Here is a 25,211-nt window from a genome sequence, read left to right as displayed (position 1 = left end):
TTATAAGAAAATTTCCTATTTTCTTTAATATTCCATGCATCCTGTTTCTAATATCGCTGAATGTATTTAACAATATATTAATCTGTTGAAAATTTTTGTTACAAAAAGATCGATTGTAAATGTCTCAAACAGTATAACGATATACAAACATAAAAAATGTAAATTTTGTGAGACCAATTTAGGATCATTCTATGTAAGTAGTCGTGTCTTAGCATCGAAGAAGGGAGGATCACGGTGACCGAGACGCGTTGATAATTGCCGGTATCGGTTAACCCAGGGGGTGGTTATGGGTCTCGAACACCCCATGCTACGATCCGGTGGCCCCCCCTCGATTCTCTCTGAGCGTGATCCCTTTTGCCCTTTATCCACGAACCTCTGCAAGCCCCTTCGCTTCCGCTACCAGTGGCACCGGTAACTGCGACTAGTCTAACCCTCGTTCCCAGCGTTCGGGGGTGACTAAGGGTCAGAGAATCGTAACTGTCTCTCTTTTAAAAAATGGAAGGAATACATTAAGAACCCTCAGACGCAAAACGCGGCTCGACTTCCGTCCTCGTGCAGGATTTTTCCTTGGACTGGGCGCAAACTCTTATTCTCGAGGTAATTGGGCATACTAATGATACGCAGACTTTTACGTATTAAAGCGGGTAATACACACGCGCGAATAATTAGTTCAAGAATATTAATAACTAAATTAAATAACTCAATTTTCTTGATATACACATAATATAATTTGTAAATAATTTTTTAAAATATATTTAACTTATTATATATATGTTCTACCAATTTATAGAAAATTATTTTATTTAAAAAACTACGTATTTAATCTATTAATTTTCAATATAAGTCGATATTACTATACAATAAATAGTATTCTCGCGAGTTTATCCCTCTGTCACCCTGTCTCTTTTTTCCTCCTTCTCCTCCACCTCCTCTTTCTCTCTTTTCTTCTCTCATTTCGTGTCGTTCAGGTCGATCGCGCACGACCGATTTTGGTATCCCCGCGGGGTTCCGTCTTTCTATTCGCGCAGTTCTCCTACGGGTCGTTGCAGGCCCCGTGACTAATCATGATAGTTCCGCTCGGGAACGGCGGGGACACACGACTCTCGGTTCCGGTTCCGGCGCGTGCTGTCACCCCCTCCGGGACCCTCTCTGTTCCAGCGTCGACCGCCTGGCCGCTACCCCCTGGCGCTGTTGGCAAGCCGCCCTCCCGCGCAATTATTGCGCTTCGCAACAAAGAACGTGGCGCGCGGCTTCGAAGGGCCAGGTTGCTCCTACCGCTGCCTTATCTTCGTGACAGAACCCTTCGTTCGGTTCTCTCTCGGGGTACCCGAGTTCTTTTTCCCTTTTCTTCCTCGAAACATCAAACGGTCGTATTTGACGATTAAGTACGTTCCTACAGTGCGTAATATGATTGAAACTTGAATTAAATCTGTTGGATAACGTACAACAAAGAACTCTCTGTGCAAAAAAATAAACTTTTACTTTCTTGGTAATTTAATATTGATCAATCGATAACATTATTATTTTCAAGAATATGCAAATTCACTCTTGATAAATAAAAAAGAACTCTTTATCGTAGTAAACGATATACGTAAATCCGCATATCCGTCCCAACGTTTGCATGCATCTTTTACTGTCCCATCATCGCATCCTAAATCACGTCAACGCGGATTAAATTATCCAGTATTACAACCGCGAACCGCGTTTCCCGACTGCAGCGTTGTAATTTACGCTGAAACTGCAATTTACGGTAAACGAAGAGGCGGCCGAATTTCTTCCGGGAATTCTCAGATTTTCGGATTTCCGCTTCAAAGGCCCTATACGGCTTTACGCCGTGTCCTCGACTTACCCCGATCCACGCGCGCGTTTCCAGCATGTATTACCCGTAACACGTCAAGGAGCAGCGAGGTCGCTCGTCGGCCCCACGAACGAATCATTATTCATTCTCGCGCGACCTATGGCCCACCCACCCGACGTCGTGAAATAACCTCGTTAAGCCACTAACTGCCGCGGCTGGCTGGTCTGGCTGGTGAGAGCGTGCTAGTAGAAACATTACTAGCGAGAGGGGAAGACAGCGGGAGGGAACCCGAAGAAGGAGAGGAGGAAGAACATGGGAGAGCGACCGGTGAAAGAGCGAGACAACGACGGCTATGTAAGTGCTAATATTACCGGGAAATGGAGGAGAAAGAAGAAGACAAGAAAGGAAGAGAAAAAAAAAAGAGCGAGCGAGAAAGTTTTACCCCCCCGCATGACTCGGCGGAAATTCGCGCGAGAGCGGTCCGCCCTTGCGACGCGGTTTATTATGCGTTCGCGCAAGAGGGTGCATGTATGTACGTATGTACATACATACGCCGTCGCACGACTTCGTAAATCCGACCCTCGACAAATCGTATTACGCGATAAATTTTAATTCTCGCCCGTGATCGCCGCGCTTGCATGCCGTGGCGTTTTCTCGCGCCCCGGTAGCGGCCTTCGTTGATTGCGCGATAAATGCGGAGTATCCTGGAGAATTTATGTAACAATGGAACACTCGCCCTTGTTAAAGTTGAAAATTATAGCCTATTTACAGAATTAGTCCAGATTGAAAGTCAAAATATTTGAATGATATGCAATAATAAAAAATCTTAATATTCACTTAATTTAAATAGAAATTTATATTAACAAAATTTGAAGTTAAAGCCTTATTAGCAAAATGAAAAAACTGAAATAAATTCTTGATCGCAGTAATTAAAGTCCGAACAAATTGCGTTCTATAATCCTCATTCGCGAAAGCGACTTATGTAATTGTGACTCATAAAGCACCGCAATTAATCGTATAGCAAAAACAGTTATAAACTTAGTCTTATAAATTTTCTTTCGCCTTAAATTGAATTTAGATTAATACAAATATATTGGTGTGGATTATAACTCTTGTAGCAAAAATCTCTTATCGTGATAAGATCACGTCGACGAACGATGAGACAAATTATTAACGATGATCGGTTAAGAGGATAACAATGGCAACGCATTGGATACGAGCCTCCCAGCATCTTCGGCAAAGCGGTTTCGAATCAATAGTGAAACGTTGTCTACTAACTATACGCGCAAAATTCTCCCAGGTTTCTTCAACCCCTGAACAGATGGCACTGTAATGCGGAATCATCCCTTATTTTAGTTCGCCTAAAATGTGGCAGATGTCTCGCATATTGTTCGCATCCCTCTGACTGCGAAAAATATTATTCTATTTGGAGGGTTGCAAGTGTTCACATTTGAATCGCAGATAATGACTTCCCCGATAAGCACATTACGCGTCGTTCCATATCCTGATAATGTAATTTTAGATTGTATAACCGCTAATAAAATACACAATTTCAATTAACGATGAATATAAATGATGTGTATTATAATTATTAATTAAGTATTTTAATATTGTACCAAACTGAATATATACTTGTAAGGGCCGTGGCACATAGAAAAACTTAAGCAGTAAAACTTAAGCAGTAAACAAATCAGTCAATCACAGTCAAGAACTTAAGATAAAACGTAACCAGTAGCGAATCCATACCGTTGATGTCCTTACTGCTTAAGTTTCTTCATGTGCCCGGGCCTTAAATCTGCAGATCTCTTTGAATCTTTAACTTTTAAATTTTCAAAACATGCAAGTTTATACATTTTTTAATTTAAAAAAAATAAAGTTATACAATTGTTTATATTCTTTGAGTTTTCTACTCCTTAAAATATAAAATAAATGCTTATGTATTGTTCGATTTAAAAGTCGCGAAATTCAGTTACGCGCGGTATTCGTAAATTATCTTACTTTTGTCTCTTCTCTAGTTCTTGATTATTAAGTTCACAAATAATATATTTCGGATTACTGTCAAAATTGATATAAACAAATTTTTTCAGTTCAGTAGTTGTATGCAAGAAATCATTACTTATGCGTTTAATCTCTCGTCGGATTTCCTGGGAGCACTCAGGGCTTCCTAGGAACGCGGTAAAAGCTGCAGCGAGATTGGCCCTTTAGCGTCAAAGCATCGGCCAAAGTTACCCCGTCACCTCCATTAGTTAGAAAAGAAACGGGCCCTTTAACCGCGACAAAGGTGAGGGTTGAGATCGTGTCGAGTGTGGTAGTGCGTGATCTGTTGCTCGCACGCTGCTATGCACGTCGACAATATTGACTGCCAACTAAGGAAAGGCGAAAAAAAGAGGGAGAGGAGGGGGCGCTAAAAGACTCCCTTTTCCAATGCTCACTCCCCAGTCACTCCTTCATTGACGGAACATTAAGCACACACGATAACGCATGATTAACTGGCTAATGACTCTCTCTTTTGCGCTCTCGCTTTTCGTCGCCGACGGGGGACGCGCCCGCCGATTTCTGCGACGTCACCGTCGTCACTTCCGAAATAAAATAGACTCTCGTTTGCCCCACTACAAGCGATTGACATCTCGTCTTGTTAATCGGTCTCGGTTAATAATTCGTTATATAAATTCTATTCAGGCCGTATTTGCAAAATCATAAAATTTGTACTCTATATTATACATTTCTACAATCTCATGAAAAGTCTATATATTTTATACATATATTTATTAGCACGGGGCAATTTTGGTGACGATAAGAACGGGAAGAAAGAAAAGAGAATGCATCCGTCGATTTCTGCGACGTCACTGCGTTGTCACTTCCGAAATAAAATAGACCCTCATTTTTTTCGCGATAAGCGGCTGACATTTTGCATCGTTAATCGATGGACTAGCAATTTGTAAGGGACAAATTCTACTTGGTGAAGTGTTCGAGAATTGTCAACGTTTCAAGGAATTTAGCTCGTTTATAATTTCATAATCAACATAAGTACTTTATACAAATTGCTGTTATAATGACGGAAAAGACAAATTGAAAATACATGTCATACAATTCGCTATTTTTAATAAATTCTTCAATTTTTCCTTAGTAGAAATGAAGAAACGTCATTTACTACAAATTCGTAATTTCATGTATAACCAAGTTTCAGATTAAAATTTTTTTAAGATAAAATCCACTTATATAAAGATTAATTAAAAGAATACTATTTAAAAAAAATTTGTTTGAACCTATTGAAGTTTAGTTCGTGAAAAATCCTTCTGTTTGAATCTCTGGAAAATTATTAGAGAGAGCATCCCGATTAAAACTTTACTAAGAAAATATTTTGTCAAAAATGTATAATTTAAAAAATCTATAATTAAAATCAATATCGTGTTGCAAAGTACCGTGTATGTCAAAAAGCAAGTTATTAAATCTTTGAAATAATAGAATTCATGGAAGACAGAATAGTATCATATCCAACAATTTGCAAGCTATTGTATTATTTCAAAGATTTAATAACGTGCCATTTCTTAAATAAACAACTCCAGAAAGTTTCACAAAAATATTATGTCTTAAAACTAAAGCAGCACATTTTCTTTTCCAATATTACAATCAATACTTTTGCTTAAGACCGGTAACTCGTTTCCTGTTTAACGTTCAACGTAAACGTTGAACAGGAAACAGGAGTTACGACCGATGTTTTTTCGTTGCCAAAAGTTAGGAGTGTTATGTATGAGTTACGTTGCAGATACGTAAAACTGATTGAAAATCGCGGACCGTGAACTCTGATAAAATCTGGGATATGATAAAGTGAGCTTCACGCTCCATCGTATGCATTAGTTATGAGGCAGCGTCATCGCGTGTTATATATGCAGTCATTACAGCTGCGATGATTAATTCCTCGTGAGAGTGCAACTGATTATCATAAATTTTATCGCTAGTACGATATTTTCTTCCTTATGTGATTCGCGAAAGAAGTAACTACGGGGTTTATCGTCGTATATATCGATCAAAACGCTAAAGTTGCAATATTTGTTCTTAATATTTCAAGATTCGTTTTTTGCTATAATTTATATTATTGTATAGAATGTTCTAAATTCTGGCAATGATGGAGAAAGATAAAATGCATTTTTCCATTAATTAAAGCCATAAAAGATGAGAGCAATGCAATGCCCAAAATTATATACCTATAGTTGTTTTTCAAATCACGTTATATTTGTAAGAAAATAAGTAATCACATATCCGCATAAAATTATCAAAAATATTTCCGCAGCAACTGTAGAATAGGAAATCAAAAAAGGAATCAGACGTGACCATTGGACAATTTTCAACCAACAATCTTTAACAGAAACTTAGAAAGCCTAAATCTAGCAACAGTTTTCATTCTTAAGTAAACGTCTCACTAAAATTTTCGAAATTCAAACATTCTGATTCAATTGCGCTATAATCGGATCCTTAAACACGGAACAAATCTTGGTTTTCAGCGTAACGTTATCGCGCGAGACGGCGTGTCGCGTTTCACGTTTAAATCATTGAAAGGCAAGCGGTTTGGATATGTCGCGATCGCCGTATCGGCCGTGGAAGAAAGCGTGACGAAGCGGATAGAGGGATAGCGAGGCGGACGGCGAGAGGAAGGGGCGGCTATTGCTGCCACGAGTGCGAGGACGACGGGGCGACCGGTGTTTGTGGCGTCCGCTGCTGCCGCCGCCGCCGCCCCGGCCGCCGACAAAAAGGCGAGAGAATTTCCTGAAATCCTTTCTGAGGGTCTGATTGCCATCATTATCGTGGAGTGGGTAGGAGTAGCAACGGCACTGTGGGGAGGATAAGGCGCCCCTACGGGGATGGGTTTCGTTCGGGTGGGCAGGAGGATGAGAATAGTTAGGAGTGGAAGTCTCCCTCTCTCATCCCCCTTCCATCCCCCGGTTTGATAGGGGGATTCGGGTGTAGAAGAGAGGGCGGGATAGCGAGCGAGTGGAGGACAATCAGCGGTATTCAGCACGATCTGAGAACTGGAAGACCAGGGAAGCCGCGCGCGCGCACGGGTTGGACAACGACGACGACGACGACGACGACGACGACGACGACGACGACGACGACGACGACCACGACGAGGAGGACGAGGATTCTCCACGTTTCTCTTATGCACGAGATCGATCGACCACCGACACCCCGCGATTCGGCGTAACACCCGCTGTTCCTGGCCACCGGAAGCTGCTGAACTGTGGCAGTCGAACTGTGGCGCGTTCCTCTGTGGGTTCTCTACGGATCGAATTCCACCATCCGTCAGAGTTCCACCAACCACCGACGACACATTGTGAACTCTTGCGCATTTTTTTTTGTTCTTAGGATTATGATTAATGCTAGATGAAACATCTAAGAATTATGGAATAGAATCTTAAAATAAAAAGGGGGCATCTCTTAACATTCAAATATTACGCGCGAAAAATAATGTATGATTTATATTTTTGGTGCTAAAATGATACAATTTTAGTAAGAGATTTTTAACTACTTTTGTACTACATTATAATGTTGAAGCAGATATTCATTAGTGCAAAATACTGTATCATACATAAAATGATTGAGTTAAAGATTAAGATTCTATAACACACACAAATAACCATAATTAATATAAAAAAATATAATAGAAGTTATTTTTGTTTCGCGGGATTTATAATATCGAAATGTAATCACATATACGTGTAAAAAGTCTAATCAACCATGAAGCGCGAATGTCTCATGCTGCTTAATAATTTATTACTACAATCCAGTGAATATATTCTCCTATCTAGTTAACCGGCGGAAGCGTAAGCTACTTTGATATCGCGGGAAAGGAAGGTGTTTAATTCGCGCGATGAGCACTGTGCTAACTTTGTTGCACGTCCCGCTTTATATTAAAACGCGTTCACGCTTTTATTGAATACACGTATTTTACTGCTCCCAAAGGTAAAGCTTGATAAAGTTGTCAAGCGGCGCTTCACGTAATTGCTGCGTAAGAGGGACATCATCTATGTGATCTCCCTCGAGAGCATGTGCGCTGCTCGCGAAACGAAGCGATAATCATCGCAGCTGTTGCCGGGGACGAGACGTCACACACACACACACACACACACACACACACACACACACACACACACACACACACACACACACACACACACACACACACACACACACACACACACACACACACACACACACACACACACAACACCACACACACACACACACACACACACACACACACACACACACACACACACACACACACACACACACACACACACACACACACACACACACACACACACACACACACACACACACACACACACACACACACACACACACACACACACACACACACACACACACACACACACACACACGCACACGCGCACACACACGCGCGCGCGCGCGAAAGAAAAACGTCCGCGTATCACGCGGTGCTCACCGCGGCATTCCGAAAGAAAACCATGACCTCGGTTCGCCGATTTCTTCGACCTTCCTGTTTTACCCCCTACCCCCCGGAAGGAATTCCTCTCCTCCGCCGCGCCGTCCCCCGTCGTCGCTCGTCGGACCTCGCCTTGCCTCACGGATCAAAGCGAGGTAACCGAGTAACAATGCCAACGTGAGTAAAACCAAGCTCTCCTCTCTCGCTCTCTCTCTCTCTCTCTCTCTCTCTACTCTTTCCCACCCCCTGTTCTCTGTCTCTTTCTTTCTATCTCGTTTTCGTACATGCGAGCCACACGCGCATATATCCGCGCGATGTGTGGTGGCGTGGCGTGGTGTGGTGTGGTGTGGCGCGGCGCGGCGTGGCGCGATGTGGCCTCGACTCGACTCGATTCGCGTGGCGGCGGCTGATCGATGCGTCGCCATGACGACGCTTCCGCCGCCAGTCATCCAGCTACCTCCGCGCACCCCTCTTTCACGACCTCCTCCTCCTCCTCTACCCCCGGCGACGCGCCCTCCTGCCTCCTGCTGCCGCAGCACCGCCGAGTTACCCTCCCGAGTTATGTGGATGGGCGAGTGGGTGCCCACTCATCGTGCCGTTTGTTACCGGCACCGTGATCGTCAGCCACCATGATCCTCTCCGCGAAGCGGTTCGGTTCCGAGAGGTATCGCGATGAGGTCGTCGACGCTGCGCACGACGTCCTCCGATCCTAATCGACGTCTTCCGGAGACGAACGCCCGGCACGCATTGTCCGAGATCTCCTTTCTTGATGTATACGTACATCCTCCAGTCGGAATTCAAGATTTCGTTATTGTAACGCATACCTTTGCGAATCTAAATCACTCGAGACGACAAATTCAATTCTGAATTTGATCACAATCCATCCCCGACAAACTCGGCTAACGTGCGCGCAATCAATGATGTAGTTACTCCAGCGATGTTACTTAAATTGAAATCTGGTCGACAATTATTTTTTTCGATATTTAGAAATAATTTGTCATTATTAAGAGCTGATTAACATGACATTGTAACAAGAAATAATTGCATACAGGCACGGGGAGACAGAATTAGGTCCACAGGATTTAAAACAACCTATACAATCAAAAATGTGATAATTGATATTGAATCGTTAAAATTAAAATAATGTTTTTTCAAAATAAAATTTTTTGACATTTATTATCCCCTCTAAAAATTATAAAATAACTATTAATTTTATCGTCGAGAAGTCATTGTATCGGCCCAATTGCCGTTTGATGTATGTAATTTGAATTAGGTTGCACTTGTAAATTGAACAGAAAGATTGCGATAAACTAATTAGTAAACTGTTTAATATAGTAACGCCAATCGCAATCACGTGTCACATCGATCGATTTGACTCATGTGTGCCTAGGTTATTCTCACAAACAGGGCATGAATTAATTACCAGCCGGTGGTGGACGATCTCCGAACAGAGATAGGCATTTTTTAATTTTAATCCTGAGCGACCCCGGGTGGTCCAGCGGCTGGCAGCGTTATCAGCGCCGCATTCGTCATCCCGCGGCAGGAAAATACGCTCGCGTTGGGTGCGTTAGGTGCGCGCGAGCACGCAGCGGGCGCACGATGTAAATAATCGTTTATTGATTAACTGTTTGACTGCGCAAGTCGAGTTAACTATGGCTAATCTCTGATTTGTAACGCCTTCCCACCCTCGCGCGCCGAGGGTGGTTACATTGGTGGACGCGGCGGGGCAGGGGGGAAGAGCGACGGTGGGATAGAGACGCGGGTTGCAGGAGGATGCGGGGGGGTAAGTCCCCCTCGGCACGTAGTTTTCGCCTCTGCAACCCTCCTAGCGCTAACACGGAATTAATATCTCGCGAGTTAGCGCCCCCCCCCGTCCCCTTTTCATCCCCCTCGACGGCCCCAAAACGGAAATGAGCGCGCGGATGCCTCCGTTCTCTCGGTTCTCCGCTTCGCTCGTCTTTTCCCTCGCACACCGTCCTACCGTTTCTCTCGCTCTCCTCCACTTGCGGTCCCATTTCTGCTTCTGTCTCCTCTTCGTGTCTCTTCCGCCCCACCTTCGCTTCTGGCATTCTCACCGACGCAACACGTCAAAACTTCCAGAGCCGGTTTACCCGACAGATACTTATAGACACTATGCTTAGGAAGAAAACACACGGACCCCCAAAAACTTGGCGAAGTCGAAGTTAAGCAATGTTTAATTAAATGTCTGCAAGATGTAACGCTATGCCAACTAAAACTGCAACTATAAAACTGCACCTAACTCAACTGATATCTTATTATATTTATATATATAATAAATTTTTTGTGCATCTCTCACAAACTTCCCAGAAAAATAGTCAATTATTATTTATTAAAATCATAAAGTTTCCAATTATAAAATCATATTAATTTCATATTATTGCAACGCGATATGTAAGTTCAATGAAAAATTCGTTGTTATTTGATGAAGTGTACATATTTAAAGAATTATATTAAAAAACAACATCGCTTTTAAACTTTTATGTAAAAAAAAATCATATTTACAAAGGCATAACGAGAGATAAAAATAAAACATAAAATATATAAATAGTATTTTAATTTGTATTTAAACGTTATATTTGTAAAAGATAAACCTCTAAAAACGAAGACACTCATTGCTTGCGAAAATCTTTAAACGGCTAGTCCTGCTAACTTCGTAAAACCTAATTTATCTCTTTCTCTGTTCAACCGAAATGAGGAAGGCGATAATTATTTTTTTAAGCCGAATCCTGTGGCGCTTTTCCATTCCATCCTGTCGCTTTCTCCCGCTTTTAATCGCGGCATATGACGGAGCTACGATTAAAGTAAAACCGTTCGCGGAAACTGAACGAGACACACCATTGATCGGAAAAGTACCGCAATGTTGAAACGCGTTTCTCTTCAATTAATAAACCAGACACTTTCTTATTCTATAGTAATTCTAAATTAAATGGTGGTTAATATTTCTAGACTAATTAAAAATATCTACATCTTTGTTTCTCAAAAAACGAATGAAAAACTATATTTCTCTGTTAATCTCTTAAGCGGTCTTCGATAGAATGTTAATTTGAGACTGAAATACAGAAATATGTAATATTGATGATTGAAAAGTTGCAGCAAATAATGATATATCATGACATCTTCTTTAAAAAGTTAATAAAAAAAGCTTTGTTATATATATATTAAAATTACAGACTGCGAGTCACTGATATAAAGTAAGAAGTTTCTCTACATTGTCGTAAGTATCTTAAAGAAATCGATTTCTTCATTACAGAACTTAAAAAAAAATGCGAGGTTATAATAAAAATCCGGCAGAAAAAAGATTATCGGATATTTTAAATAAATAAGGAGATTACCTTTGCCTTTCTTTTATTGAATTAATGTTTAACGATCGTAATTGTTTGAATTATTAAATCCACGTAGATTCACAATGGAACAAATAGAAACAGAGACATCCGGTAGGCACGAACAAAAGTATAGCAGTTTGGTTAACCCGGAACGTGCTACGCCGGTCAGAGATATGCAAATTCGCAAATAATTAGGCTGAAGATATGAAGCGTGCACTAACTGTTCGGAGATCGGGGATGGATGCGCATTTGGACCTTTGTTTGAGCTCGCGATTGCATTCTTGCGTAACGTAATTGATGGCCTTCGCTTCTGTACGCACCCTACGCACCCTTATACCGCTACTACGCAAGTCTTCCCGAATCCGCAGTCGAAATCATCAGAACATAAATTTAACTGCATAAAGAAAATTTGAATATTTTGCTAATTAATACTTCATATTATAAAAAATATTTGTTAATTAATACTTTAGATGTATGAAACATTCTTTTGAGATGGAAAAGCTATTAAATGTTAAAAATGTTTTGTGCTTTTCTAATATTTAACGATTCTTTACTGTCTGAAAATATTAGATTTAGAAATGCTTGAATATATAAAAGTATAAGTTTTTTACTTCTTTCAAGAGATACAAATACGTTCTTTATCAAAATTGGATTTTCTATTATATTCAGCGATTATTATTCAAATTAGTTGTCATCGTCCTTTGCTTGAATACGGCGAAATAGTAAATGTGTGATTATCCATTGAAGGCAGACTTCGTGTCGACGTATGGCTTTGTATCACTGCCGCATGCAGGCCAGTAAACATGCCACAGGAACGCGTTTGCCAGTGCATTGGACTTTAAAATGCTACGCAAAGAATCTCCCTAAAGAATCACTCAGGCCACTTGTCGAAACCCATACCGAGATATCAGTCAGAAGATCCGCCCGTACATTGCGATTATTTAGTTTACTATTTACGATGCCTTTTCCTTCAACACGCAAATACCTTATGGTCTTTTTTAAGAATAAAATTATTGGTGAATTGACAACCCCAAACCAAACTGTTATATTTTTGTTCATGTCTACTGAATGTCAATTTTTGTTTAAAAAAAAATCAACTTCAAATAAAAAAAATATATCGTTTTGATATCTTGGTCTTTCTAAAGTTTCATGTATATTATCAGCTTTATTAATATTGTTACGTAATTTTTAAAAAAGAAATATATGTTCCTTATCATATACTATCTATCACATACATATAACAAAGAATCTATGAAAATAAAGCAAAATGATAAAAACGGATGCAACGCATATTATGCGTTCGTCGACGCATCGTCAGAAAAGAATTTAACTATGTAGAATTATAAACAATATTGAAGTAACGTAGGGTTATACGCAAACATCTTTGTATCGTGTAATGGATATAAAATTACGTTACCCTATATGTTGCCCTTTAAAACGCAAATATAACGCGGACATCGATATTCTTCAAATCGATCTTGTGTACATTTCTTCCTCACTCACACGACATTACAACCTCGTATCAAGGATCGGATTTCGTTTCCCGCGGGACGTCGTCTACGAGCGGATTCGTTCCAACCGTGGAGTTATCAGTAACGCGGCGAGAGAATTATCGGTACACCGAAACGACACCGATGTCGGGTGTAACACGCGTGCGTATCAACGAGAGACGCGCTATCCTACTATCTGCACCGTCGGGCGGTTTGAGCATATTGTACAAATTGAATGCGAGGAATTATCTGGCGAGCGACGGGGAGAGGAGATATGTATCATCGCGCACTTAAGCGGCCCCCAAACGTAACAAAGTGACACGGTTCTTATCGTGTTATGGACCGAGAAAAGGGCGAAGGAGAGAAAAGACGGGCGAGGGGAGGGGAAGAGGGCAAGCGCCGCTGTACGCTGCGAGAGTGTGCTAGCACTAGAAACGAGGGGAGGACGGAAAAGAGAGAAGGGTGGAGTGCCGCGGCGGGGTGTGTGTACGTAACTGGCTCCCTCGTTCCATGCCCTACCTCGCGGCTATGCGTCTCGCGGTACAATAGCTGGCGGCCCGTCATGTTTCATGATGCCGCGCACAATGATACTACACGCGCACCAACACCATCCGTGTACCGCCGCGTCCCGCAGTGCCGCGAGCGCGCGAGCCGTAATACCGATCCGGCACTCCGTTACATCTCGAGATAATGCACGGAGGGGGTTGAAGCAGGCACGCGGCCGCCCTGCCGGCTTCCTTCGGCATCCAAGTGCCTCCTCAAGACCGATCGACGATAGCACTCGTCCGGGCTCGACCGGCTTCTTCTCTACTGCTCCTCTAATTGAGCTAATCGCCGTAGCGAGCCTGCCAGGATATTCCCTCCGTTATCGAGATACACATACGGATTCTATTAGATCCTGTCCGTTTTGGGATGCAATTCCACGCTCTTTCTTATCCGCTTTTCTCGAATATTTATTTAAAATAATATTGAAAAATTTCTTTTTAGCAACAAGCGTATATTGTGACTAATGTAGACTACTTTATTTTTAATTATTTCAAAACTGTGTAATAGCCATATATTTTAGTCTCAATTTTGTTTGACAGATGTAACAAACCTTTTGAGATTAATCTAATGCAGCTACTTTCCTTTGTCAAGAGTATAATTGACCGTCGTCTTTTTTTCACGGTCGTTAATTTGCACTATTAATTCTCCGAGAAGACCGACTTTCGATACTCATGATACTTTCACCCTAAATAATTCGCAACTTTCCACTCGATTATCGGTGCGACGTGCTTCACGAGAAGAATACGCTCTGGAACAACGTCGAACACGGCGAATAGGGGGTGGCCCACCGGGGATGGCCGATGCAGAAAAACGACGATGGATCCCACCCGCGGGGTGCATTTCAACCCCCGGCGTGCCGCGCGCTCGCGGGCACTCGAGAGTGATCGCGCGTTAAATGCGCCGCCGGGCGTACGCGGTCGCGTGTCGTGCGCGTGCCCTCTTATCGGGGGAAGGGGGGAAGGGGTGCCCACTCTCGAAACGACGTACGCGACGGACACCTACGAAAGAGAGACGGGGCACGCGGCCCCGCGTGCGTATGCGTGTGCGTGCGAGCTGCGGAACGAACGTACGCGTCATAGTCGCTACCTCCTGGGCCTTCTACGCCCGCACGACGGGGATATCACCGTGGCGTGAATCACGGTTATAAACTGCAAATGACTCCTGTCGATGTGCCCGCGCACGCAGCCGTTAGCCACTTTCAGTCTTCGACGATCATCGCCGTCGCTCTACTCATCAATCGCGCTCGACGTTTTTTTTTCCGCGAACCGAATCTTGTAGATACGCGAAATGCTTCAATTTCATAGGTGACTTCATTGTCGGAATCAAAATGATCGATGCCCTACTTGTTTTGTGTCCATTTAGCACTCATTTATTGCTACTTTAATTGGAGATGATATAATGATAAATATTAAAATATTAATTTAATTATTTTAGCGACCGCATTTTTTAATGCAGTTTCCATTGTTTTGAACTTATTGCATGTCATATAAATGGCCTTGTTCTTGCGTTCAATCATCACCGTAGGATTTCGTTTTATCGGATATCAAAGAATTGTATTTAGATATCACCCGGATTGAATTGGCTGTGACAATCATTATAAAATTGTGAAATTTGCATATATAAGAATAAAATTGCCTAAAATGTACATAGATGGATATTTCAAATATATATTCATAAAAATTTCATAATTAAAATATAACAACAGTACAAAATATAAGCTAAACATCAAAGTGTCAGTTTCACATACTTGAACCGAATTATGAATGCAAGTATATGGAATGCGATATTTTCTAATAATAATAAATAAAAATTCGCAACACGGTACGCACAAGATTATAGATAGATTTATGAATTTTACAGTGTATAATCGCGTTTTTATTCTTATACCGTTGGAAATCAGTGCAATTATGATAAATATCGCAATTACTACGCATGCAATATAAGAATATAATAATCTGTTCTTTTTGCTGCTTATAATACTTGCAAAATTGTGGAGTTGATATATTTTGTGTATATATATTGTGTATATAAACTCTACATATTTGTACATAAATTTTATGTGTACTTTATTGTAATAGTTATGAAAAAAGATAGCGCATAGAAATTGAGATAATTATTTTATTTCGAGCCGAAAAATAATTAGCCAATTTCCTAGTAACAATATATGATCGTATATACAATAATATGGAAAATGATGTATACTGTATACATTCTACAATGCTATAAAATCCAGAAAAAGCGTAATTAAAGAAGAACAGATTACTTGTAAAATGAATTTAAAGTCACTCATCATTTCGCGACGTCCCTCGACGTCCACCGATGCATCTTCTGCTGCACTTAAATCCACGATGGTAATCGGAAGTAGTTCAGGAGGGTGTGTTCCCGCGTTGTCCCATGTTGATTGCGCACTTCACATAAACACTCGCGACACGAAATTTACAAAATTGCAATTTTAACAAATCACGTAAGCGAAATAATTAGCGAAAGTTTGCGATAACTCTTGTAAATTAATTATTGTTTGAAATAATCGCGAGAACAAATAGATATGAATGAGAGATAGAAAACTACAAGAGAAGAGCTAAATCGCGGAATTTATCAATGCGCTCAGGTAATCGCATATTCAGTTAACTAATGTTCACGAATTTAATTTCATAAAATTCACGATTCTTTCACGCAACATGAATATTATTTTAAAAAAAGTATAAGTTGAGAAGTGAACGAGAAGAATCAAAAACTTAAAATCGCAGAATCTTTCAAGATGGGCAAAATATAATAAATAATTATGGTTTTATCACGAATTTACGTGGTTACCTCGTTACATACGAGGTTCAGGTTTTTTTATTAATTAATTTTGATGCTAAAGCTGTGTCCATGCTGAGAATTTATTTAAAGCGTCGAGAGTAGATTAAAAATATAAATCACAATAAAAAAGAAAAAGAATCATATTTATATTCGTAATAAATCACATCTTATAGGAAATTAATTCTTATTTAAGCCAGAGACACCAAATTATTTATTCAATCCCAATTATGTGACTTGTGAATTGAGTCAACTATTTCATAAAAATTTTCTTTTTACGTTTTTTTAAGCATGTTATATTGACGATTTCTTTTACTTTCTGAAGTATAAAAAATTACTTATACTTCTTTCTCTCTTGACGCTTTTTACGTAAAAATTTGAATCTACATGTAAAAATTTATACATGCGATAAATCGCACTGATTTCCGAGACAGCGATTTCGGAATAAACCATCACCCATACCCTAAATTCTACTCACTCATACGCCGATTCAGGACCAGCCATATCTCGCACTTGGATCTGTAACAAATACAAGATTCCGAATTAAAATAGAGAATATATTACTTTTATGAAATATGTCAATTATTAAGATTAATTACTTCAACAAAGAAATATGCATGTTATATAAATTCTACATATAACACACATCTTGAATATACTTATAGAGTATTTAACGTTTTTTAAAGTTATATAATTATTTAATAATTCCGAAGAGAGAGAACATGTATCAAAATAATTAAATTTTAACCGTGAAATGTTAAAATGAACACGAAACTTACTTGTAGGCTGGGTCCTGCTCGGCCTGAACCGCATCCTGCGGTGCTGCATCTGCATCCGTCCAGTTTCACGAAAGTTACGCTTCACTTATTCCTCTCTTCGTTTTAACGCTCGTTACTTGCGCACACAAAATAGTTATAATTTAACAACAGATATCTCTAAATAATTCTTTTAAAATTCTTTGAATTTTATTTTATTTAGAAATATATTTGCGTTTATGTACTTTTTAATTTTGATTTATTGATTGATAATTTTTTAGCAAACCAATATTGACTGAATTAATATACTACCGCTTTTATTTTAATTTATTATTATTTTCTAAATATATATATCAATTACTGTACTCAATTCAGCAAAATGTATTAAAAAATATTAATATTCTAGAATTTTCATTTATTAATATTATCGACAATATCTCTATAAAAAAATAGAATTACATTAGGACATATTGTCAATTCAACACTTTGTGTAACGCAATTGCAAATATACCGTTTATTTTGTATATTATTATATATTACGTATATTAATAATTATAATTAAATAAAGATGAGAAAGAGTCCGATACATATTATAAAATTTATTTAGATCCGTTAGAAATAAAATTCCAGTATATTATAAAATTTATCAAAAATAGATATTAATTTTTACGAAAAAGCTATCGACAAGGAACTATTATCGTATTAACTTATTTATAATCTCAATATCAATCACGTCAATTATAACTTTGATATATTAATAATAATTCTTTGCATTATGCCGAATATTACTGTACACATTACGACGTATTGTTACAACAAAATACCATAAGGAAATAGAATTGTTATAAATCGCAATATCCTTTCAATTGAAAAACTGTTTTACGCGTGTGCCAGTACGTGAAATAATGCGATATTATGTGGCGAATATTACGCGAATATTACTGCACGTTTGTTCGTTGAGAAAGACCTTGTGTGTGGACCTCGCGCGATTTTAACCTTTGTCGCGCGCTTGCGACGCGTCTTTAGCGGCCGAGAGCGTCCTACCCTCACGCTTCACTGAATCGGAATCCGTAGACGATACGGTCATCAATGCCTTTGTACTCCTTCCTCCTCCCCCAGCTCTCGCGCAATACAACAGAAAGACCGGAGTAAATGTATAAACGAAAAATAAAAAATATACTTGGTGCGAGACGCTGCCGCGTGTTTCTTGATCAGTTCGTAAGTAATTTATGGATTACAAATTTGTCAGAGAGGAAAAGAGATTTATATATACTCATCAAATATGATTAAATGCTAATTAATTGTGAAATATATAAACAGATTTATCATAAATAAAATTATACATAAAAATGTAACTGCAGTCATGTACAAAATTAATCGGAATATTAAATGAGTATTTTATCGCGTAACGCATTGCGTTATATTAAAGAGAGAGAGAGAGAGAGAGAGAGAGAGAAAGAGAGAGAAATATTAAATATATATACATATATATAATTAAAAAATGATAAATTCTTGTTATATGAAAATTTTTTCATTAAAAGATAATTTAAATCGATAAAAAAATGTTAATAATAATAATCAAGTAAATAGTTAAATAGTAGTAAAACAAGTATTTATCGAAATGTACTATTGTTCAAGCAGGATATTTACACTTGTTGTATACTCTGGATATATAAAGTTGCAAATTAAACTACGTTAATGCCGGACGCGGATAACAGAAAACAGAATGGTTCGCACGCATTTGTATATGCGGCGCCATAAAGTTTCTTCGTCATTAGAATAATAATAATGATAAATAGTTAATTAATTAAGACAGTTTCATATTTTCGTGGAATAAAGCAGATTTTATGCAAATGCCGTTGCTACGCCCCAGGCGCAAGAGGTATAATTACAACGAAAATGTAAATTTCTCATTAATAACGAGGTCGCCGTGTAATTCCGAAATGAGCAGGGCGCACGTTCCTGTAATTAATTATTATAATTCTGCAATGATATAATCACGCGTCGTTGAATAGCCTCCATCGACAAGCAGCAGCTGCGTCTATCGATTATTCGCGAGGACATAGCACGCCAAAATATAATTCTACAGAATTTCATAGAGAGAAAAGAGAGGGAGGGAGAAACAATATTCGTAAAACTGACGGTTTAAATCGTCGAGATCACCTTTTTATTTTACTTTTCATATTTTTTATATTTTCACGTTTTCAAAAAACGCAGGCGATTTATAACGAAATTATTCGAACGAAAAGCTTTATCGGTAAATTCAGAAGTTTCAAAAACTTGAAGATATGGAAAGATCTCGATATGTACCTGAGCGGTCAGCTAGAAAGCCAATGCTGGATAGTAAAGAATTTTCCATATCGACCAATAACGGGATTTTTTTCTATTCAGAAACGAATAGGCAGTATCATATCGGGGAAAAAAGTAGCAAACATAAAAAGTAATGTTAGCAATATATCTTCTGTTTTTTTCAAGGTATATAATAAAAATGACTATAGGAATTACTTATTTAATTAGTATGAAAAAATCTCGATATGCATTCGTTGATCAAGGATGATTTTTAAAGATAAGAATTTAAAAAATCGCATCAATTTTGCATTGAAAATAAAAATAATAAATTAAGAAAGAAACTGAATTCAAGCTTCTCATTAAAAAATCTTTTTCCTGTTTTTGAAAAAAAAATTAAAAAATTCTGAAACACTGAAAGATGTTTAAATAAAAAGAGAAAACAATAGAAACAATAGCTATTCAAAGTGGTATAAGAGCTTTAGTTCAAAAAATGTTTTAATCAATATCCTAATTGCCATCTCTAATTTGAAGATTTTCAAGAGTAGGTATACTTCTAAACTTCGGAAACACCGCTAATCTATCGGCGCAGAAAGAAACTTCGAAGATAATAATATTAATTTTGACAAATAAGCTCTGTTCGAATTCAAACAAATTATTGAACTTCATTGAACTTGTCGGATTACGTACAACGGATTATAAATTATTTTTGAAAGAGGAAAAAGTAATACATATATAATTCAGTCTTTAATGAATTAATACTCTCGCTAAAGAGACAACTCGGTTAAAAGCACAGATTGAGCAGACTCTGACTTCTGTGTCTCAGTCGTTCCGTCACCGGGACAACTCTCGCCGGTGCGGCGACACGCCGGCGTACGAGTGCGCGGTTCTCGCGAGAGCGCGTGTTACCGCAGAGGGTTTGTTCCCGGAAGGGAACCGGTGGCACGTCGTTACCGGGGCAAACTACGTCGTCGACAAGCGCCGGTCGGTAAGTGCAGGAGGTCCGGTGCACGTCGGCCGCGTGCTCCCCGGTCGGCCGTCCACCCCCCGGTCGCCGCGCCACCGCCTTCCGTCGCCACCGGATGCCGCGATGCGGGGCACCACCGCGGCGGCTGCGGCCGCTCCCGCCATGCTCGCGGCACGCAGGCGCGCTTCCGCCCTTTCGTACGCGGGGGGTGTAGATCACCCCCGCAGGCCCGGCCCTCGTAACGCGCCGCGGAACCAACCCCTGTGCGACCTCGGCGCCCTTCGGGGGCGGAGACCTCGCCCGCTGGCCCTCGTCGATCGGGCGCGTCCTGTCTGCCCCCGGCGACGTCGTCGTCCGTCTCGCGCGAGCCGGCAGTGTCACTCGGAGCGGGTCGGCAAGATGATCGGCGCCCCTATTGGCGCGCAGTCCACGTACAGTACGCTCGTGCAGACGACGACCATCGGCGAAACGAGAATAACAATACGCGACGCTGTCCACCTCGCCGCCGTTCGAGGGTGAGACGTTCGCTGAGACCACGTTCGTTGCTGATATGACCACGTTTCTCACCCGCACGTCGTCGCGCCTCGTGCCGCAGCAGCTAATCCGCAAGTCGACGACCAGGGTGCCACGATAAGGGCGGCAGCTGAGTCGCGTAAAAAATACCGCCGCAACCGCAGGGGGAAGCAGCTGAAGCCGCGCGTCGCGACTCGGATATACCGCATCGCGCGATGCTGGACCTCAAGAGCAGCGGTACCACCGCGGCGGAGCTACCACGCACCACGGCGTTCACCAATCTATCGATGCTGTTCGCCGGTACGTTCTACGTTCCGCTCTGTGTGCCCCATTCACCCCGTTTGTGTGGGCAAAATCGCTTTAATAGCGTGCCATATGTTCGGCAGTGAGGTGATAAATCGCGGTCCCACGCTCTCGGTAGCTATCACGCTCGGTAACGCACGTGTCCACCTGCCTACAAATTCCGTGCTTGAAATGTGTTCACCGCAATCTACTCGTTTAACCCTATGTCGTACGCGCGAGTGCTTCTAAAAATCTCTTCGTGCTATAATGGGGAATAAGATATCGCGATTTTATATTTTATATGTCGTAAACACATCTGGTCTTTTTATGCGTGAAATATCGCAAACGTATGAGTATTCATTATGATATTTAATTACGCAAAACTTTTAAAGACAGGTATGAATCAAATAGGGCCGGACACAGGATTAAAGGTCTGATCATGTGACTTTTGCGTGTTTCATGATCGATAGAAAATACGTGTGTTTCTAAGCGTATTTATCCGATAAATATGAACCTTATCGGAACAGAATGAAGTGTTTGAAGCGAAATCGTTTGCTGTCAAAAAGTAATTGAAAAATTCAATGCATATCCAATGTAAGCTTTTCTAAAGCTTCCATTTCGTATTATCTCGCAAAAGTATTGTTGAATTCTCTATCATTATCTATCTGAATTAAAATATTTGTATTGAATCTTCCAGAGATAGAACAGTTAATTATCTAATTGCAGTCCGCCAAAGGATTAAGTCGTACGCGATATAGATTGCTGATAGTTATGATAGCGTGATGTCATAGAAGTGATTATCAGTGACCACGTGGCTCGTGAAAGTGACAGAAAGAAGTAAACGTTAGCTAATTAGTTAAGCTAATCAAACAGAATATTATACTACATCAGAATCTCGTAAAGCATTTTAGTATAAAGTTTCTATTACGCAACCTTCGACGCATTAACAATTCCGAATTCAGTTTTTATTATTTTCCATTTGCTTCACTAAATTTTCATTATTTTTTAATCATGTGTCATGTGTGTGTGTGTGTGTGTGTGTGTGTGTGTTGTTACCGTCGAAGAATAAGCTGGAATCCATAAAGTATAAGGAAAACGAAAATATTCGTTTGCCATTCGTTTGTCATTGAGTGTTATCGTCATTAAATTTGTTTATTATATCAACGCCATTTGCAATAAATACACTAACATCGGAAAGTTTAAGAAAAGTAAAAGGTATAACGAATTCTAAAATAAAACTTGGAATTTATCTTCAGATAAAAAATTATAACGTGTGTTATATGTATAATTTTATGTTAATAAATATAATTATTAATCCATAATATAAAGATTATAAAGAATGTATATCTGGATTTATATGAAATTTACAATTGCACCATCAAAGTGTTTATTACAAATAGTGTTAGTTGTAGTATTCGGCAATCCGTCGGAATTCACGCTTTTTAGGCTATCTATATTTCTATTGAGAAAAGAAGGGTTCACGAGAGAGGATTTTGGGATGTAGGTCTTACGACTCTTACGACACCGTTTCACGGGAAACCCCAAGAAAATCCGGCGCGCATTACCGAACGATCGGCACACCCTTCGGCACTTGAGAAACGTGAAATCCGAGGATCCATTAATGGACTCCGGGGTCTCCAGATCAAATGAAGGGGGGCAGTAAAGACGAAAGATCGAGCGCGCGCGTAGGTCGTTTTGTTTGCTCGGAAAGTCGGAGTTTCTGCCGCGCGGCGTGACGTACCTACGTATGTACACACGAGGGCCGACCCTTTGTGCCAATAACTGCGAAATGAAAATATATCTGTTCGCAAACATGCCACCGACGGCGACGCGTACGCTCGCTCGGCGCCGGGAGCTCTCGAGAGAACTCTCGCGTGGCGAATATAACACCGCCGCCGTCGCTGATGTCGCGAGCAACATCTCCGCGCACGTGTTACAAATAATTCCATATTTGTTCGACCAACGTGCGTCTTGTTCGAATACTATTCGACCGAGAAAACCGCTAGATCGGCGATCGTCGATCTAACGGATCCAGAAAAGAGAAAATTTAAGCAAAAATAGTTTTAAAAATAAAAGAAGTAAGTTGTTGTAATTGCGTGTAAGATTACATATAAAACATATAGAAGATAGAAGAGTGTGTAATGATCAAAAAATGATTTACTAGTTATAAAGAGTATTGCTAATTAGATAATGCTGATTTTAGTTTTATTGTAATACATATGTGTATAAGTCGATATTATACGCAATCAAAAAGTGACATTTATTTTCAACTTACGTCTTTTTTCGCGTTTTATTCCATAACTATTCCATAATTAATGTTTCAGATATTTCTCATATAAAATGTTATCGTACAGACTGTTCTAGACAGTCCAAACACTGTTTCTCAGCAATAAAATTGGTAGAAATCATAAATTAACTTGTTAAAACATGTTAAAACTTTCATCTTTGACTCTTGCAACTAAAACGTTATTTAAGACGCACAAAAACAAATAACAGTTTGTCTAATTTTAACATCAAATTTCTAAGTATCTAAGAGAAATTTGATCCTGATTGACATATTTTGTACATCTTCTCGCTTTTTTCTGACATGTGTATATTTAATGAAAGACTCGAACAGCTAGAATTTTAACATAACAGCCGAAAACTTTTCAACGTCTTTTGGACGCAAATAGCTCAGCTACGTCTATCGTTATCAAATCCACATATCGAGAATCGATTTCAAAGACGATATATGCATCCGCAATGCATATTCATGGACTCTCTCGCGTGCGTCTTGCGCCGCGCTCATGTAGGAACGATCAGAGCCGTTAAAGCGTCGTAAAGATTTCGCGAAGGAGAAGAATCGTGTACTCGTATTTCTCCCCTGCCGAAGCCGCCACGATAGCTCGAAGCACTTTCAATCAGATATACTTTACGGCTTCTCGTGATTCCTCGAACCGATTAACCGGTAATTGCGGATATATTCGCCCGCGCTACCGACGTGACCTCAAAAAATGTAATCGCAATTCGGCCGGATCACGAATATCTGCGCGGATCGATAAGCCGTAGAGAGAGATTTTCAACACGCGTCGCGCGGCAAATCGAGAACTTTGCACCGCGAATAAGAAGAAATGTTTTTTTTTTTTTTTTATTTAAAAATATTTCTTTTTTTTAGATGCTGGCAGCTCTTACAAGGGAGGCTGGAGCCACGCCACGTCGCCGGCACCTGGTCAGGGTGAGTGTCACCTGAGTCTGTTTATATAAAGGTGTTTAACAATATCAAGAGGAGGATATATAAAGACAAGATTGTATTCATTTATTACACGAAATTTTTATAGTATTACTAGAAGGACACAAATTTAAATCATATTTTAATATAAAATAATAAAAATGTATGTAGCATGTTTTTAATTCAGATAGCATCATAGTAGTTAGAATACTCACTAAGAAATACGATTATAAAACCTTTAGAATATAATGTGTTACCTCTTGCTATTTGCAATTGCAGAAAACACCTTGATATTATTAATATTAAGCAATGATTACTTTTTGCGCCTTTACGTCTTTTTTAAACAAGTCACAAAGATAAATTTTTTTGGATTATGCAAGCGCATCTCACATATAATAAATCTTAACGCGTTTACATATGTATATACGTAATTTCTTGTATTAATAAAAGCAAAAACATCAACGTCACGTTAGGTTGCAGAGAGTCCCAGTCTTTAGCGCAACGATTTTGTAGCCCTATTCTAGCCCTGTTTTAGTCACCACTAACAATCGACTGGTCTCTAATTTTCTCGTATCTCTTTGATTAATTTTCCGTCATATTAATGTCAAACACCCGGGGTACCCGGAGTGATTTTCTAAAATTCCACAACCCCCTTCGCCATGCGTGCCCTCCATTCTTCTTCGCGGAAGCCCCTCTGGCTGAAGAGGAGGTTTTCTTTTTTCTCGTTCTCGGTTCGCTAGACGCTACGTATACC

At 39.8% G+C, this 25,211-nt stretch overlaps 1 protein-coding gene across 5 annotated transcripts in view; it reads left to right on the top strand.

Annotated features, from left to right (window-relative positions):
• Ets65a (DNA-binding protein D-ETS-3) overlaps positions 1 to 25,211 on the top strand; it is a 54,797-nt gene that overhangs the window by 11,915 nt on the left and 17,671 nt on the right. For 4 of the 5 annotated variants that reach the window (XM_077415704.1, XM_077415702.1, XM_077415703.1 and 1 more), the window contains one exon: positions 24,404 to 24,463. In XM_077415704.1, the coding sequence (XP_077271830.1) occupies positions 24,404 to 24,463 (60 nt within the window). Of the gene's footprint in view, positions 1 to 20,758; positions 21,268 to 24,403; positions 24,464 to 25,211 lie in introns of those variants that run through there. The other variant, XM_077415706.1, reaches the window with a different exon arrangement.

This window comes from Temnothorax americanus, unplaced genomic scaffold, assembly GCF_048541705.1.
Source record: "Temnothorax americanus isolate GAGA-0224 unplaced genomic scaffold, ASM4854170v1 Scaffold4, whole genome shotgun sequence".
NCBI classification, from domain to species: Eukaryota; Metazoa; Arthropoda; class Insecta; order Hymenoptera; family Formicidae; genus Temnothorax; species Temnothorax americanus.
This window is presented reverse-complemented; position numbering and strand designations above follow the sequence as displayed.